This window comes from Hemiscyllium ocellatum, chromosome 7 (genome assembly GCF_020745735.1).
Source record: "Hemiscyllium ocellatum isolate sHemOce1 chromosome 7, sHemOce1.pat.X.cur, whole genome shotgun sequence".
Taxonomy (NCBI): domain Eukaryota; kingdom Metazoa; phylum Chordata; class Chondrichthyes; order Orectolobiformes; family Hemiscylliidae; genus Hemiscyllium; species Hemiscyllium ocellatum.
In genome coordinates, this window is record NC_083407.1 from 33,046,074 (window position 1) to 33,064,859 (window position 18,786).

The following is an 18,786-nucleotide window of genomic DNA, read 5'->3' on the forward strand; positions in this document are numbered from 1 at the left end:
TCCCATTTTCCAGTTTAAGGCCCACAGCCTTGCATGCTTTGGCATTGTAAGATGTTAAATTCTACAATATTTCTATGTTCATCAATTCATTTATCTCGAACAAGCATTATTCACTTGAAATCCAAATTTCTGACAGGAAATTAGAGATAAAAACAGTCAGAAACAAGCAGAAGGAAATTAGACAAGTCACTAATTAATGTGGAAGCATATTTTGTAATGGTGGAGTAACTGGTTGTGTCCCTTACGCGTCTCGTGGAAAGGAATCAGGCCGAGTTATACAGAAGCTTCGTCATTGACTTGGTGCCCTGTGGCCTTGAATGATTCATTCAACACCTTGATGAATTTGTACACGTCATGATAGGAATTGTAAAGAGGCACAGGAGCAACTCGTAGGACATTTGGTTCCCTCTGGTCACACTGTTGGCAAGAAGAAAAGATAATCTGACTTTATTGCATGGATAATAAAGTTGATCGGTTAAAAAGAGCAAATAGTTTAAGAAGTTGCTAGCTTTGCTAAGCCACTGTCTTCTAATGTGACTGCACACTCTTTCATCCAATTGATATGAATGAAAGCATCCATGGAAAAAAATCAGAATGTAAATCTTGTGGCCTCTTTGTTCCGATAGTCTCATCTTGAACCACACTGTTAATCCTTGTTGGAAGAGAAAACAGAGACTGGGATGGAAATGAGAAAATGTAGGACGACACATTCTGCTTTGGGTTTTTGGCTCATTTTATCTTGCCATTCAATTTACACAAGCCAGAGAGAAAACTAAAAATTAGGGAAAGTAACAACCAACTATTAAGAATGAAAAACATCATAAAGGTAATCAACCATCTTTCACATTTTGCGAAACATTGAATCATGTCAAGTGGTCTAAAAACTGGATCAGATCTCCAAGGCTTTTGTTTTGACCAGGTGGCCAATTTTAACTTGAAGTGTTTGATGGTAAATCACTCTGTCATTACCCACTCAACAGAGGGAGCTTGAAGCCACAGCAATTACAACAATCACACTTTATTTAAATGTCATTCACCCACTTTCCATCTGTAAAGGCCACGAGCTGATTTTTGTTTTCCTGCCAGCAAGCTAGCAAGGAAAAGGTTTTGGGATGATCGAACAAAAAAGAAGATGGTAATAGTTGGGCAAGTCCAGAGCAGCGCAAGCACAGGTTTTCTTGTAAGGCTCTGTAGAACACTTCTTTCTCCTGAAAGAAACATGTTAGACTCATTTTATGGGTCACTACTGTCTTCAGGTCAGCTATGGACCTACTTCTATCCAATGTGAAAACTAACATAGCATTCCTGATCAGGTGTCCGTTAAACAGGGATAGATCTGTTTGGCACGATGGGACCACAATCTATAGGAATTTATGAACCTTCTGCTTTCTTTAGATAAACACGCTGGCTGCCTGCAGGCAGGTTAATGCAGAAAATAGACAGTGTCTTAATGAGCAAGTAAAACTACTCATTTTTAACAGTTCAGGTTTGGCTGTGGTGCCAGAATTGACCCTGAGTTTCATTAGAGCACATTATTGTCAAACACCTCACCAGGGCGAAAATGACAAATTAATTAATTATGCATAGCTTACAAGTTCCATCAAGAGAAGCACTTCATCTATTATCCCAGGGGTTGGAAACCTATTGCTTTGGAACTGTGTGCAGCTCTTGAAGGGCTTACACAGGTCTTGAAAGGCTACCAAGGGCTATATCGATCTATCTCATTTTTTGGTGATTTAAAACATTGCCTTCATTTAAAAAAGAATAGCAACACCAGACTTGTAAAAAATACAGTCGAATTAACTATTTCTTTCAAAAAATCTTTAAAATGTTAGTGAAATATAACTCTCTTAACTTTCAGAAATATTGGCATTTAAGTAACAGTATTACCCCTCTTTAAAATACTATATTTTTGACAATTTATAGAAAAACTGATTCTTTGTGTTATTATCAACGAGGTAAAAACAATGACTGCAGATGCTGGAAACCAGATTCTGGATCAGTGGTGCTGGAAAAGCACAGCAGTTCAGGCAGCATCCGCAGAGCAGCGAAATCGATGTTTCGGGCAAAAGCCCTTCATCAGGAATAAAGGCAGAGAACCTGAAGCGTGGAGAGATAAGCTGGAGGAGGGTGGGGGTGGGGAGAAAGTAGCATAGAGTACAATGGGTGAATGGGGGAGGGGATGAAGGTGATAGGTCAGGGAGGAGAAGGTGGAGTGGATAGGTGGAAAAGGAGATAGACAGGTAGGACAACTTTGGACAAGTCATGGGGAACAGTGGTGAGATGGAAGTTTGGAACTAGGGTGAGGTGGGGGAAGGGGAAATGAGGAAACTGTTGAAGTCCACATTGATGCCCTGTGGTTGAAGTGTTCCGAGGCGGAAGATGAGGCGTTCTTCCTCCAGGCATCCGGTGGTGAGGGAGCAGTGGTGAAGGAGGCCCAGGATCTCCATGTCGTCAGCAGAGTGGGAGGGGGAGTTGAAATGTTGGGCCACGGGGCGGTGTGGTTGATTGGTGCGGGTGTCCCAGAGATGTTCCCTAAAGCGCTCTGCTAGGAGGTGCCCAGTCTCCCCAATGCAGAGGAGACCGCATTAGGAGCAATGGATACAATAAATGGTATTAGGGGATGTGCATGTAAAACTTTGATGGATGTGGAAGGCTCTTTTAGGGCCTTGGATAGAGGTGAGGGAGGACGTGTGAGCACAGCTCCACACCAACACCAGATCCCAGCTCCCAACTCCCAGCCCTGCCGAGTTTTCACCATCCCTTCAGACCTTCCCCTCACTGAGGACGAACGATCAGTCCTCAGCAAAGGACTCACCTTCATCCCACTCCGTCCACGCATCAATGAATTTAATACACGCCGTGATGTCGAACAATTCTTCCGTCGCCTCCGCCTCCGAGCTTACTTTCACAATCAGGATTCCCGTCCACCTTCCAAGGATCCCTTCGCCCACCTCCAACACACTGCATCCACCTGGACACCCAGCGCTTGCCTATTACCTACGCTTGACCTCTTCATTTCCAACTGCCGCCAGGACATTAACCGCCTCAACCTGTCTATGCCCCTCCCCCATTCCAACCTCTCACCCTCACAACACGCAGCCCTCCAATCTCTCTGCTCCAATCCCAAACTCACCATCAAGCAAGCGGATAAAGAAGACGCAGTGGTAGTCTGGCGCACTGACCTCTACACTGCTGAAGCCAAACGCCAACTCGAGGACACCTCTTCCTACTACCCCCTCGACCATTACCCCACCCCCCATCACCAAACCATCATCTCCCAGACCATACAGAACCTCATCGCCTCAGGAGATCTCCCATACATAGTTTCCAAACTCATAGTCCGGGAACCCCGCACTGTCCGGTTCTACCTCCTTCCCAAGATCCACAAGCCTGACCACCCTGGCCGACCCATTGTCTCAGCATGCTCTTGCCCCACTGAACTCATCTCTACCTACCTTAAAACTGTCCTATCCCCCCTAGTCCAGGAACTCCCGACATACATCCAAGACAACACCCACGCCCTCCACCTCCTCCAAGACTTCCGTTTCCCTGGCCCCCAACGCCTCATCTTCACCATGGATATCCAATCCCTCTACACCTCCATCCGCCATGACCAGGGCCTCCAAGACCTCCATTTTCTCTTCTCCAGACATCCCCAACAGTACCCTTCCACTGACACTCTCATTCGTTTGGCCGAACTGGTCCTCACCCTTAACAATTTCTCCTTTGAATCCTCCCACTTCCTCCAGACCAAAGGGGTAGCCATGGGCACATGTATGGGCCCCAGCTATGCCTGTCTCTTTATTGGCTACGTAAAACAGTTGATCTTCCGTAATTTCACCGGCACAACCCCCCACCTCTTCCTCCGCTTCATTGATGACTGCATTGGCGCCACCTCGTGCTCCCGCGAAGAGGTTGAGCAATTCATCAACTTCACCAACACATTCCACCCTGACCTCAAATTTACCTGGACCATCTCTGACACTTCTCTCCCCTTCCTGGACCTCTCCATCTCCATTAATGATGACCGACTTGACACTGTCATTTTTTACAAACCCACCAACTCCCACAGCTACCTGGATTATACCTCTTCCCACCCTAGCTCTTGCAAAAATGCCATCCCGTATTCCCAATTCCTCTGCCTCCGCCGTACCTGCTCCCAGGAGGACCAGTTCCACCACAGAACACACCAGATGGCCTCCTTCTTTAGAGACCGCAATTTCCCTTCCCATATAGTTAAAGATGCCCTCCAATACATCTTGTCCACATCCCGCACCTCCGCCCTCAGACCACACTCCTCCAACTGTAACAGGACAGAATGCCCCTGGTGCTCACCTACCACCCTACCAACCTTCGCATAAACCAAATCATTCACTGACATTTCCGCCACCTCCAAAAAGACCCCACCACCAGGGATATATTTTCCTCCCCAGCCCTTTCCGCCTTCCGCAAAGACCGTTCCCTCTGTGACTACCTGGTCAGGTCCACGCCCCCCTACAACCCACTCTCCCATCCTGGCACTTTCCCCCACCACCGCCGGAACTGTAAAACCTGTACCCACACCTCCTCCCTCACCTCAACCCCAGGCCATCAATGTGGACTTCAACAGTTTCCTCATTTCCCCTTCTCCCACCTCACCCTAGTTCCAAACTTCCAGCTCAGCACTGTCCCCATGACTTGTCCTGACTTGTCCGACCTGTCTATCTCCCTTTCCATCTGTCCACTCCAGCCTCTCCTCCCTGACCTATCACCTTCATCCCCTCCCCCACTCACCTATTGTACTCTATGCTACTTTCTCCCCACCCCCACACTCCTTTAGCTTATCTCTCCACGCTTCAGGCTCTCTGCCTTTATTCCTGATGAAGGGCTTTTGCCCGAAACGTCGATTTTGCTGCTCGTTGGATGCTGCTTGAACTGCTGTCCTCTTCCAGCACCACTAATCCAGAATGTTTGTGTTATTAACCTTGCTGGCCCCTGTATTATCCCATGAATTTGAACAGGTACAATTGATTTTTTTTTTCTTTTTTACCCGTCGAAAACAGATTTGCTACCTGTTGTTGGGTAGTGAGTTGAAGTAACTCATTGCTTTCATCGAAAAAAATAGGTGAAACGAACACAAAGCATGCTGGAGAAACGCAGCAGGGCTGGCAACAAGGTTGGCATGGTGTGACCAATATGACCATAGTGTACACTCTGTTTCTTTCTCCACAGTTGTTGCCAAACCTGCTGAGTTTCTCCAACATTCTCTGCATTTGTTTCAGATTTCTGACATCTGGAGTATTTTGCTTTTATTAAACTAAAAGTGAGACTAACAAATGCGTTTATTTCACTGTTGTAGGATGCTAATGGATCAACTGGAATTGTATTTTGGATGGAAGTAATTCCTCCTTTCATGAGAAGAACCAAGTGAACAGGCAAAATGTCTACAGTATGATTTCCCAAACAATGCTTTGCAGACAACCAATGGAGTATACAACCCTGCTCTATCTGTGTATCAAAGAACATAGCATCAATTAAATCTTGGATATAATTAACAAAATGTAAATACCAATAGTTTTAAGTAAGAAACTTAAAATATGGCAATATTTCCAGTGTTACCCACATTGTGTGAACATAGACAAAAATGTGTAAAGCTTCAAATATTATTTATTTGATAAAAAAATAAATCTAGTTCCCTGAGGGTAGTCATGAATGGATAATTTGTTTTGGCTTTGGCAGTTACCTTTAGTGAATTTGAAGACAATTAGATTCTCACAAAGTGAATTTCTTGCGAACTGTAACGGGGCTCTCAATGTGTTTTAAATAGGATTTGATTAAATAAGATCTACCAACATGACAAAATGTCACATTGCAGAAGGTGGTAATCATAGATAAAACACTATGTTTCCCTGGTTAATAGTGTGGTATTTCAAGGTGGTTCTTTCAGTATACTAAAAGGGTTCTACAACAGACGCAAGAAAATTAATTCAGTCGGGCAAGATTCTGAAGAATCATATCACTCAGTAGCAATGTTGCAGTTAATACTTCTATTTATTATTCTGTTTGCAATGAGATGTCATGAGATTTGAAGGCCTCAGAACTATAGTTGCCTCACAAATTGGGAAATCATTAGTGAAGGCTTTTTTTATGAGAGGAATTAAGTGGCAAACAGACAAAAATACGAAAATGTGTTCTTATTCTCAGTATTGTGAAGGGTCTTAACCTGAAACATGCAACAGAATGTATTGTTCTAAAGGAATGTCATGATTCAGTGGAGGAGTAACCAATCTTCAAACAGAAAAGCACATTATGATGTGCTGGAAGTGTCAACTAAAGCATATGAGCATCTGAGGTAGGAGCAGGAGGAGGCCATTTAGCTGCTTGAGCTTGTTCTGTCATAAAATAAGATAATGGTTGATCTGGCTGCAACTCTGCTTCCTTGACTTTCCCAATTATCCTATTTAACGTATTGTAAATCAGTTTAGCTCAGTTGGCTGGTTTGTAGAGCAGTATGTTGCCAACTGTGTGCGTTCAATTCCGATCACCAGTTTGAGGTTACCATTAAGGACTCTCCTCCTCAACCGCTTCCCTTGCCTGAGGTCTGGGGGCCCTCAGGTTAAATCACCACCAGTTGCTTCTCTTGCTAATGAGAGAGCAGCCCCTATGGTCTGGTAAGTCTACGGTGACGCAACAATTTTTGCATATTGCTCCTTCAAAGCTCAAAACAATTATTCAAAACTTTCAGTTGTACTGCCAAGTTTTCAATCTGTCAAAATCTTGAGGCAGTAATGGTGTCAGCCCATTTATTGGGGTTGACTGCCTCAGCTCTCATTGAATTTTGAAAATTTGAATTTTCTGTTTGCAGGAAAGCAGAGACATTTGGTGTGCCAAGGTTTTGAAACCTGTTTATGTGGCACGGAGAGTTCATATTCCCTGGCCTATAATTGTGTTGCCTTCTAAAAAATCATCACTTTTCACTGTGACAATAATGAAATAGTTTCCTCTAGATTTGAATTAGTTCCTGAAAGTCCATTGTACAAGCAGTTTACAAGGTGATTGCCATGCAGTGATTTAAACATATTTTAGCAAGTGTTACAAGTCTCATCACATATGGATTGGCAAGAAAAATTCCAATTAAAGAAGGTTATTTGATCCATTCCATTTTTGAAAATGAATGAGAATTTATCTTTAAATCCAGATGGATCATTCAAAATTGAGCAAGTCCTTATAACCCTTTTCTGGGATATTAAAATGAATGGTTAAGATCAGTGTTGTGAGAATCAATGCTGCGATGTCATTGGAGGCTGCACGTCAGAGACATTATCAGGGCATACTGTGTCACCAGGCATTGGGTGGTATGCAATAAGGAAAAGGGGGCACATAGGGACAGCCCAGTATGTGTCAGAAGCCTGTATGGATAGGTCGAATGTGTTCCCACTCCTAAAAAAGAAAATATTGAGAAGGCATAGATTGAAACTGATGTGCACATGAAACAAAGGTGTTATGGGGCTAAAAAAGCTTGTTCACACAGTGAGTAGTTTGGATGGGGAATGCATGGCCGAGAATTGTGTTGCAGGCAAGTTCAAATGAGACATTCAAAAAGATTTAGGATGATTGTTTGGAAAGAAGTGGTGTGCTGGAATGTGGAGAAAAGGTAGGAGATTAGCAATAGGTAATAGAACATGTGCAGGCATGATGTACCAAATGGTCTCTTTCTGCACTGTAACAATACTGTGATTCATGTATGCATATTTGATTAGATATGATTCCCTACAGTGTGGAAACAGACCCTTTGGCCCAACCGGTCCACACCTATCCTTCAAAGAGTGACCCACCCAGACCCATTTCCCTCTGACTCATGCACCTAACACTACAGACAATTTACCAGACCTGCACAGCTTTGGACTGTGGGAAGAAACCAGAGCACCCGGAGGAATCCCACGCAGACACAGGGAGAATGTGCAAACTCCACACAGACAGTCACCTGAGGCTGGAAATGAAACTGGGACCTTGGTGCTGTGGGGCAGCAGTGCTAACCACTGAGCCACCATGCCACTCATAATGCCAAGTGGATATCATTCATATCCACTTGGCATTCCTCATTCCGAGATCTCATCTGTGGAACTTAGCTGCTACCTCACTCTCCAGCAAATTGACAAAAGGACTCTGGCTGCAGCTCACTTGAGCCTGTATGACTCACACTATTTTAGCCTCCAAGGTATCTGCAATGCCAGTACTTGAACTAGTATCTGCAAAATCTGATTTAAAAAAGGAGGAAGCTTTTTCTCTGCTGCTGTTCTCTCTTTTTCTTGGTTAAAAATCACACAAGACCAGGTTAAAGTCCAACGGATTTATTTGGAAATACTAGCTTTCAGAGCACTGCACCTTCATCAGGTAGCTGTGGAGCAGAATCATAAGACACTGGATTTATAGCAAAAGATTACGGTGTCATGTGACTGAAACGATATATTTCACAAACCTAGATTGTTGTGAAGTGTTTCATCTTTTACAATGGGTTACAGGTTTTACTTCATTAATATGCAAATCGCAGAACTTCTTTCAAGTCCCATTCTTGAGATAACTGGAGATTTTATAAATAAAAAGTGACTTCTCAGCTCAGACAATGCAATAAGAGAGAGAGCGAGTGAGCAAGAGAGAGAGAGAGAGAGAGAGACTGTGTGTGTGTGTGTGTGTGTGTGTGTGTGTGTGTATGTCAGTGTTTGTGTGTGAATGTTACTGTTTATGTGAATGCTTGGTAGAGTGTGTGCATGAGTGTGGTGGAGTATAAGCCTGTGAGTGGATGTGTGTATGGGTTTGTGGGAGGTATATGTGTGTGTGTCTGAGAGAGACCATGTGTATAAGAGGGGGTCTGTGTGAGTATGTGAGTATGTAAGAATGTGTGTGTGTGTGTGTGTGTGTGTGTGTGTGTGTGTGTGTGTGTGTGTGTGTGTGTGTGTGTGTGTGTGTGTGTGTGTGTGTGTGTGTGTGTGTGTGTCTAGTGTAGTGGGGTCCCTTGTAATGTGACATGAACCCAAGGTCCTGGTTGAGGCCATCCCCATGGGTACCCGAAATTGGCTATCAGCCTCTGTTCAGCCACTCTTTGTTGTTGCATGTCCCAAAATCCGCTTTGGAGGATAGTCACTCGAAGATTCGAGGCTGAATGTCCCTGACTGCTGAAGTGTTCCGTGGCTGGGAGGCAACATCCTTGTCTAGTGATTGACTGCGCAACATTGTCTGAGCTGAGGTCACCTTTTTTCACAAATCCTAAATTTTCTCAAGAATGGGGCTTGGAAAAGGTTCTGGGATTTACATATTAATGAACTGAAATCTGCAACCCATTCTAAAAGATGAAAGACTTAACAACAATCTAGTTATGTTAAATATATTGTTTCAGTTGCATGACACTATGATCTTTCACTGTAAAGTCTGTGTCTTATGATCCTACTCCACAGCTATCTGATGAAAGAGCAGCGTTCCAAAGCTAGTGCTTCGAAATAAACCTGTTGGACTACAACCTGGTGTTGTATGATTTTTAACTTTGTCCACCCCAGTCCAACACCGGCACTTCCACATCATGACTCTCTTGTACATGCTGTGGCTGGGTAGGTACCAGGTATCCATGCCAGATATCAGCAAATCAAAAGGGAAAATCTGTATTTGGGAGGTGGGCTTGGGCTGAGAAACAAGACGTTTATGATCATACAATCAGTGGCTAATCAAGACAGAGTGTGCGATGAGGGTATGTTGGGTGTTGAGATGGGATATAAGATAGGAACATACAATTAATGTTTTTAGTGACAGCGGATGACGCATGTTGTCGTATTGTCATCTTTCTGATAGGGATTAGGAGATGCAGGTGTCCTTACACTTAACAGTTCTTACATATGAACAAGAAGCTGGAGTAGGCCAGTCAGGGGACCCCATCCTCATCTGCTCTACCACTTGATACAATCATTGCCGATCCAGTTGAAACCTCAAATCTGCATTCCCATCTACCCATAAAACTTTTACCCTTTTGCTTCACGTGAATCTATTCACATCTGCATTCAAACTATTCAAACACTTTGCTTCCACCACCTTTTCAGGTCAACAGTTTCAAAGTCTATTTATCATCAAAGAAAACAATTTGCCTTTTCTGCTTTAACTGGGGTACCCCTTATTCTTAGACAATGATCACCGGCTCTAGAATCTCCCATAAGAGTAAACATACTCTCCACATTTATCTTATTGAGATTCTTCAGGATCTTATGGCTTTCAACCAATTTGTTTCTTCCTGTTTAAATTCCTGCAGATACATGCCTGGACTGTTCAATCTTCCCTCATGAAATAATCAATTCATTCCAGATATTAGTCTGATGAACCTTCTCTGAACTGCTTCCCATGCATTTACATTCTCCCTTAATCTGTTGAATGCTGTATAAAGTAGTTTGATGGCATCGATGAAAATTGACAGTGATTACATGGTTGTCGTTGGCTGGTCTTTTATTCCAAACATTTATTGAATCCACATTTCAAACTCTGCCATATTGGGAGTTGAATCCATATCTGCAGAGCATTAATCTGGGATGTTAATCTGGATCACTACTCCAGTGACATTACTACTACCCACTGTGTGAAAGCACCGGCATTGTGTGTTATGGTGAACAGGAGTATTTGATGTTAAGCATAAGAATTGAAATCAGAGAATGCTGAGGAATAAACAATAGGGACACTGCTTAATAGACTGTGGCATTAGCAAGTTGGATATGACGTGCAACAATGCGTCCATTGAACTTAATTACCCACTCATACCTTCAGACTTCTTTTGGACTGTTACCAGGTTCTCAGCACAAAACATCTTGAAAGGATGCCAAAAGACAATACCAAGTGAAACTAGAGTTCCAAACTAACAACATGAGCACCCCTTAACCGTGGCAAAACTTATACAATATCATGGGTTATAAAGCGAAGTTGAGAAGAATGGCTGACAACAACGAATCCTTCCTCAATAAGCTCAATGCATTCTGTGCTCATTTTAAACAGAAGGTCAGTGAAACGATGTCACCTGCTCTGTCAGCATGGGTGGACCTGTACCTATAGTCACCACCACAGATGTCAGGATGGCATTCTTGAGAGTAAATCCATGGAAGGCGACTAGCCCAGCTGGAGTCCCCAGCTGGGCACTTAGATCCTGCACGAACCAGTTGGTGGGTGTATCTGTAGGCATCTTTAACTTCACCTTACTTTTGATGTGAGGTTCTCACCTGCTTCAAGAAGACCACAATAGTCCCATGACAAAGAAAAATCAGGGAACGCACCTTAATAGCTACCATCCTGTGGTTCTGACAGCCATCATTATGAAGTGCTTTTGAAGTTAGTAATAACACACATCAACTCCAGCCTCCCAGATTGTTTTGAGCCACAAAAATTCACCAAATCATAACAGGTCCATGACAGAAACTTTCTCCCTGGCCTGACATTTGTATAACATGGACACTTACATCAGACTCCTATTTATTGACTTTAGCTCCGTCTTCAACACCATAATTCCAACCAAATTTATCTCCAAACTCTGAGATCTGGGACTCTACATGCCCCTCTGCAACTGGATCCTCGACTTCCTGACCCATAGACAGTAATCAGCTAGGATAGGTGACAAAACCTCCTCCATAATAATCCTCAACACCGGTGCCCTGGAAGGCTACATGCTCAGCCATTTACTATACTCCTTATACGCTCATGACTATGTAGACAAATTAAGCCATAACTCCATTTGCAAATTTGTTGATGACACCACCATAGTGGATCGGATCTCAGAAACCAATGAAACAAAGTACAGAAAGAGTTAGATAGCTTGATGGTATGGCGTAAAGACAACAATCTCTACCTTAATATCAGCAAAACAAAGAAGTTAATCATTAACTTAAGGAAGGTGAAAGGTACGCCCCTGTCTATATCGCTGGTGCTGAGGTGGAGATGGTGAAGAGTATCGAATTCCAAGAAGTAATTATCACCAATAATCTATGCTAGTCTATCAACATCAACACGACAGTCAAGAAAGCACATCAACACCTCTATTTCCTCAGAAGGCTACGGAAATTCAGCATATAAACAAGGATTCTTAACAAGTTTTGTAGATGCACCACAGAAGGCTTCATATTCAGATGTATCACAGCTTGGAATGGCAACCAATCTGCTAAGACCACAAGAAATTACAGAGAGTTGTGAACACAGTCCAGTCCAACACACAAACCAACCTTCCTTTCATTGTCTCTTTCTACACTTCCCGCTGCCTTGGGAAAGCAACCAACATAATCAAAGACCCCTCCCAATCAGGTTATACTCCCTTCCATCAGACAGAATATGCAAACGTTTGAAAACAAATTTCTATCAGCCAAATGCCACCAATATTAGACATTATAGCTTCCTTTAAGAGAAACAGCCTGCCTTTCAGAACTGCAAGCCTTTTACATCATGTGGATTCTGCACAATGCCACTTGGCTCTCCAGTTGAGCAGAGGCGGCGTTAGCAGTGCTAAGAAGAAGGAGGCAGCATGGGAGCCACTCAGATACATTCTGCAATCATGTAGATGAGGTGGGTGTATAAAACTATCTGCTTCTCAGTTCATTTGGAATTCAGCAGACATTGGTCTTTAGTTGATCTCTGCAGATGAAAGTCAGAGCCCATGAAATTTTATTCCCATATGTCTGAATGACCTAAGTATCTGATCCAAATCATGTAGGAATGCCCTTCTTACATTCCACATTGTGGATGTACACAAGTAGACATTAGGAAATAAAGTTCAACTGCAAAATAAGTAGACAACTGAAGTTATTATTGTATTTGAGAGTGTATCTATGATAAGCCTGAGTTGCTAACAGCAGTAAACAACAAATGCCAAAATTTTACTTACAGTAACTCCTCTTTTCATCAATTCCACGAGAATTGACTTGGTAAATCTTGAAAAAACCAATGAGAGTTGGCAGCCTCGTTCTTCACTATCAGAGGGAGTAATGATAGTGACATATGGTTTCTGTGGATTATCTGGAACCTTTGAAAAGTAATGTTTGATCAGGCACTCCAAGTAACCAGTAAGTAAAACAGATTTTCTCCGCAGAGCTTTCATGTCAGTTTGATTGAAGATCTGAAATAAATGAAATTAATCACAAATATATTTGCCAAAGACACACATTAAATACATCACATTTTACAGTAATATAACCGTACAACACTTTTGGATTAAACATTAATTTTTTTCCATGTAAAAATATAAAAAATGATAAATTTTCTTTGTTTTGTTGCAGTGCAATAACTGTAAGAGAAACAAACTGTAACTTTCAACTTAGAAAATAAAATCTCATTCAACTCTGATACACCAATTTTGTTCTGCATTCCATCTTTACATTCAGACCATGAGTAAATTATTCCTAACTGTAATACTTAAACTGTGAAGAAATAGTTCAGATTTAGAGAGGATGCACTGAATGTTAATGAAGTGCTTGAAGATGTCAAATCTCTCCCAGTGACAAAGAAGCAGAACAAAACAAAGCAGCTTTTTGGGTTCGCCATTCAGTGACATCATGACTGATTAGTTACTCAATTCCACTTAACTGTTGTGATTCTTGCACACAGTGAATAAAACACAGAGGCATTCAAAAGGTGAGAACAGATCCTGCCAAGAATTTCCTGCACCCTTGAATGTTCTTGATCGTCTTCCCAATCTCATTGGGATCAACATATTCAATATAATGACTAGAACTTGGACAGGCTGGCAGTTTGGACTTAGAAGTGGCAGATTCAATACAATGTGGGAAAGAGTGAGGTAATGCACTTTGGTAGGAAGAATAGAAGAATACACTATTTTCTAACTGGGAAAAGGCTTCAGAAAACTGAAGCACAAAGGGACATAGGAGACTTAGTAAAGGATTCTCTTAACGCTCGGGTTCAGTTGGAAATTAGGAAGGCATGCAATGTTAGCATTCCTTTCAAGACAGCTTGAAGGCAAGAATAGGGATGTCTAAGACTCTGGCAAAAGTGAGGACTGAAGATGCTGGAGGTCAGAGTGGGACTAATTAGAGTGGTACTGGAAAAGCACAGCAGGTCAAGCAGCATCCAAGGAGCAGGAAAATGGATGTTTCGGGCAGGAGCCCTTCATCAGGAATGGCCTGCTTTTTTTTTCCAGCACGGTGTAAAAACAATGACCGCAGATGCTGGAAACCAGATTCTGGATTAGTGGTGCTGGAAGAGCACAGCAGTTCAGGCAGCATCCCTTTTCCAGCACCACTCTAATCTTGATGTATAAGACTCTGGGGGTCAGATCACATTGAGAATATTGCGAGCAATTTGGGGCCAAGTGTCTAAGGAAGAATGTGCTGATTCCAGAAGAGGTTTGCAAGAATGCTCCTTGGAATGAAAGTCATGCCATATGAGGAATGGTTGAGGACTCTGGGTTTGTATTCAGTGGAGTTTAGAAGGATGAGGGGGGAATCAGATTGAAACTTACAGAATACTGAGAGGCCTGATTGGAGTGGACACAGAGAAGAACACAGCCTTAGAGTGATGGGACTTTAAATGAGTGTTTTTAAGACAGAGATAGTTGGGCTCTTGAGTAGTTAGAGGAAAGGAGAAAAGAATGGAGTTGAGAAACATATCAGTCATGATCAAAGGCAGAGCAGATACGATGGGCTGAATGGCCTAACTTGCATGTATGTCTTATCTTCTAGTAAACTTCTGGATGAGAACATGCACATGGATCAGCTATGATCCCTTTAATGGTAGAACAGGCTGGATGGCCTACTCCTGTTCCTCTTTCTTATGGTCTTATGGCTGCCTATCTATAATATTGGAGGATTTGAAGGACAATCAGCATCCAGGAAATGGGCTGAGAATTGCTAAATCTTCTCTGGAAGAGAAAAGATTAAATGCTCCTTCAACTTCCCTAACCTTCAACACAATGACCCTTGGATAAAGGGAGCATTCTATTTGAAATTCAGATAAATGCAAATGTTTTAAGTGATGTATAATTTCTGCATTAGCTATGCAGATTGAATTTATAGTTTACTTAAAAGGACTAGTATGACAAAATGGTAATTGTTGCCTACCAGCTATTTTGATAGATTACCTGTCAAAAATCAGCTACCTTCCAAATGCATACATTAAATTACACTACTAATAGAAACTGCTATTTTTTGAGTTCTAGATTACTGATATGAGTGTTCTATTTGCCCTGGAGAACAGTCTGCTCTAAAGAAAAATCTGAAGCAAACATTAAAGCAATTCCTGACGAGGAACAAATTTATTCAGCTCATTTTTAATTAATTTAATTATTCACTTTTTACACCCTTTATATTGAAGTATCAGTTGTTGGCATGAGCACAAAAATTGTACCTTAGCTTTCTCCTCTGTGGACTTAACAGGATTTCAAACTGAGCCAGATAACATACTGCCTGACCCAAATTATTTAATGGAATTTCTGTGATACAGGAAGGATTCTTGTGGTACAGTAGTAGAGTCTGTACCTTTGAATCATAAGACAGGGGTTCAATTCCTATCTGCTCCAAAGATTTGTGATTGCATTTCTGAACAGGTTGATTAGAAAATCTTCAAGATACAGTTCTTTCAGCTGTGTTACTCTAATGAATATGTCCTTGGACAATATAACTGTTGTCTCAAATTCTTTGAGATCTGTCTTTCTTGATTTGCAATTGTATTGTATTAGGCTTAAGAGAAGCATCACTAAAGCTCTTTTATAAAGCAATCAAAACTTTTCTTTGTAAAACAAGTGGTGACTGTAACAATACCAAAACTCAGACAAGACAAAACATTTGTCTCGACTGGTGAAGGTTAGATTGAAAATGCTAGTATTTAACAGACTGACAGAAATTTGGGGTTATGGAGTAGGAGAAGGATTTTTCACTTGAGAAGTACTTAGGTTTGAATGAAGGTGACAAGTTAACACTCTAACTCCAACCTATGGCCAGAAACACATAAGGATCAGTTGTTCAGTTGGTCACCCTGTGGGCTGAGTGCAAAAGCACAACTAATCATGTCATATTTCTCTTAATTTTTTTTCCTTATTAGGGGGATAAAATGTACAATTCGCAATGCTTCCCAAAAATACAATTGGGAACAAAGGGTGAAATTAAGCAGATGGCCTTATGTGGGCTACAGTGAGGAATGTGGGAGAATTGCAGGCGAATTAGGGCAAGGCCTCCTTCAATTTCAGGAGCAATTAATTCCTTTTTCAAACGGTGTTTATTGCATCAATATGAAATTATCGATTGGCAGTGTTTGGATGCCTATTGACAGAGATTAATGTTGATTTTTTTAACTTGGTTAACTGTAAAATTCACCTCATTAATGTGCAGCATCCTATTAGAGGAAATTCCACCATGAGGAAAGTAGATGTTGATAATTTCCAACATGAAAGTAAGAACACATACCTAGGGACTTCAGCAGGCACCCAACTCATCGATCCAAGCAAAGCACATCAGAGGGCTATTCATTTGCACTCATTCACCTTTACCCACCTGGATGCTCACAGCATTCCAGCTTTGCCTTACTTTGTGCCTTCACTCAGAACTACGAGGCTGAAATAATTTCTGTCTTGACTTATCATTGAACATGGGCACAAAGTCAGAATGTTGACCATGGTTGTCGGCAGTTCTCAATCAAATCAAGGGAGAGGCACCGTGTCACCGAAGGATGAGTTAGGTGGGTAAGAGGTGCAAGAGGATGTTCCTGCTGGTGGATGCATCCAGAATGTGGCTCAGTGGTTAGCACTGCTGCCTCACAGCACCAGGGTCCCAGATTCAGCTCCAGCCTCAGGCAACTGTCCGTTGGAGTTTGCACATTCTCCCTGGGTCTGTGTGGGTTTCCTCTGGGTGCTCCAGTTTCCTCCCACAATCCAAAGATGTGCAGGCCAGGTGAATTGCCCGTAGTGCTAGGTGTGTAAGTCAGAGGGAAATGGGTCTGGGTGGGTTACTCTTTGGAGGGTTGGTGTGGACTGGTTTGGCCGAAGGGCTTGTTGCCGTGCAGTAGGGAATCTAAGTTGTATCCATTTTGGTGGAGTGATTTTTGCCATGAGACTGAGTGAGTTTTCTTGCCATATCTTACCAAACTCTCTGCATTAAGTTGCCATTTCTATCCCAGGGCTGAACACCACATTCAGCAGTGCTAACTGAGCCATGACTGATACCAGTGACAGCCGACACAATAAATAGAACATTAATGAAGCAGTAGCAAAGTTTGAATTTGCTAATAACACATTAGGCAGAACATTACAGTTTTGTTAGCACTGCTGTTGGATCTGTTGATGGAACTGTTCTGTCTCAGTCAGAAACCTATGGGTCCAAATTCCACAACAAAATTTGATTATGGAAGTCAAGGTTAATATTATACTTCCTTACTGCAGGAGTATCATATTGTTGAAAGTCCCATTGTTTATGTAAGATTTCAAAGCAAGATTCCATCACCTTAAAATATTCCATTTTGAAAAAGAGCAAGGAAGTATTTTCCCTGACGTTGTGGCCAAAATTTCATTCTTCCAACTACTTGGTCGTTATCATGTTTGCTAAATGTGAATTAGCTACATCCTACAGTACCAACATCCAGGCTTTGTAACACAGTGCTACCTTTGAGCCAAGAGGCCTGGGTTCAGGTCCCACCTGCTCCAGTAAGACGTCTCTCAGAATAAAGCATGTTAGGAAACATGATGATTATGAAGAGGTGCTTCATAAACTGATTTTTTTTAAGGTTGTCCTTGACAATTTAATGATGAAAGAAAACAGTTCATGGTTTGAATAACTGCACCGAGGCCAGTATTCTGTCATCAAGTCAGCCTTTATTTATACGTGCACAGTATTTGAACTCTGACCAGCTAACTCAGAGCCAGACCCTAAAGTGAGGAGAATGCTTGAGGCACCTATTTATATCTGTCAGCCCAGGGTAACAGCCCAAATCAGGGACCTTATATTCAGTGAGAGCCACCTGGCCAATCTCATTCACCTGCCTGCCTAAGTCCCAGGATGTAGGCCTGTTCTTTTGCTTGTAGCTTCTCCTGGGATGTTTTTCCACCAGGTCTGATTTAAGCAATCCTAACTGAGACACGGGTGGCACATATGGGGCCGTAGAGCCCTTCTCCTGCAGCCAGAGTCTCTCAGAAGAAATTCTCCCTCTTCTTCAATATCAAGACTGTGACCTCACTGCGTCCATTTGGGACTCTGAGAATTCCTCAATGCAAGACAGAAGGGCAGAGCTCATGGTTCCTGACTGCTTTTCCAGCTTTTCTAAGGGCCCGGGATATTTTGTTCCTGCTCCGTTTGCGAGTTTGCAGCTTCCATGTGGTCCATGTGCCTGCTTTTTCTTTCCACACTTTGTATGTTATGGCACCTGACCTTGCGTCAACCTTGCTTTGTACCAAAGCAGGGCAATTTCTCTGGTTTTAAAATCAAACTTTGTCACCTGAAGCAAACGGTGTCTCTTGCTAAGGGGAGGCATGTGGCCAATATTGGTGTTCCTAATGCGGTTTCACCCTCCCCTTCTGGTCTTCTCCAGATCAGCAACACTGCTGGAGCTCCAGGATCAACGTGGATTTCACCTCCCTCCCTTATCCTAGATCCAACCTTCCAACTTGGATCCACTCTCATGGAGAAAGTGGGGACTGCAGATGCTGGAGATCAGAGCTGAAAATGTGTTGCTGGAAAAGCGCAGCAGGTCAGGCAGCATCCAAGGAGCAGGAGAATCGACGTTTCGGGCATGAGCCCTTCTTCAGGAATGAGGAAAGTGTGTCCAGGAGGCTAAGATAAAAGGTAGGGAGGAGGGACT

General features: G+C 42.5%; 1 protein-coding gene across 1 annotated transcript in view; it reads right to left on the minus strand.

The window, feature by feature from the left end:
• Positions 1 to 273: 273 nt before the first annotated feature.
• Positions 274 to 18,786, minus strand: part of kynu (kynureninase) — a 141,383-nt gene continuing 122,870 nt past the window's right edge. The window contains exons 13-14 of the mRNA XM_060827739.1: positions 12,875 to 13,105; positions 274 to 417 (exon numbers count right to left, since the gene is read on the minus strand). Of these exons, the coding sequence (XP_060683722.1) occupies positions 274 to 417; positions 12,875 to 13,105 (375 nt within the window). The remainder of the gene's footprint in view (positions 418 to 12,874; positions 13,106 to 18,786) is intronic.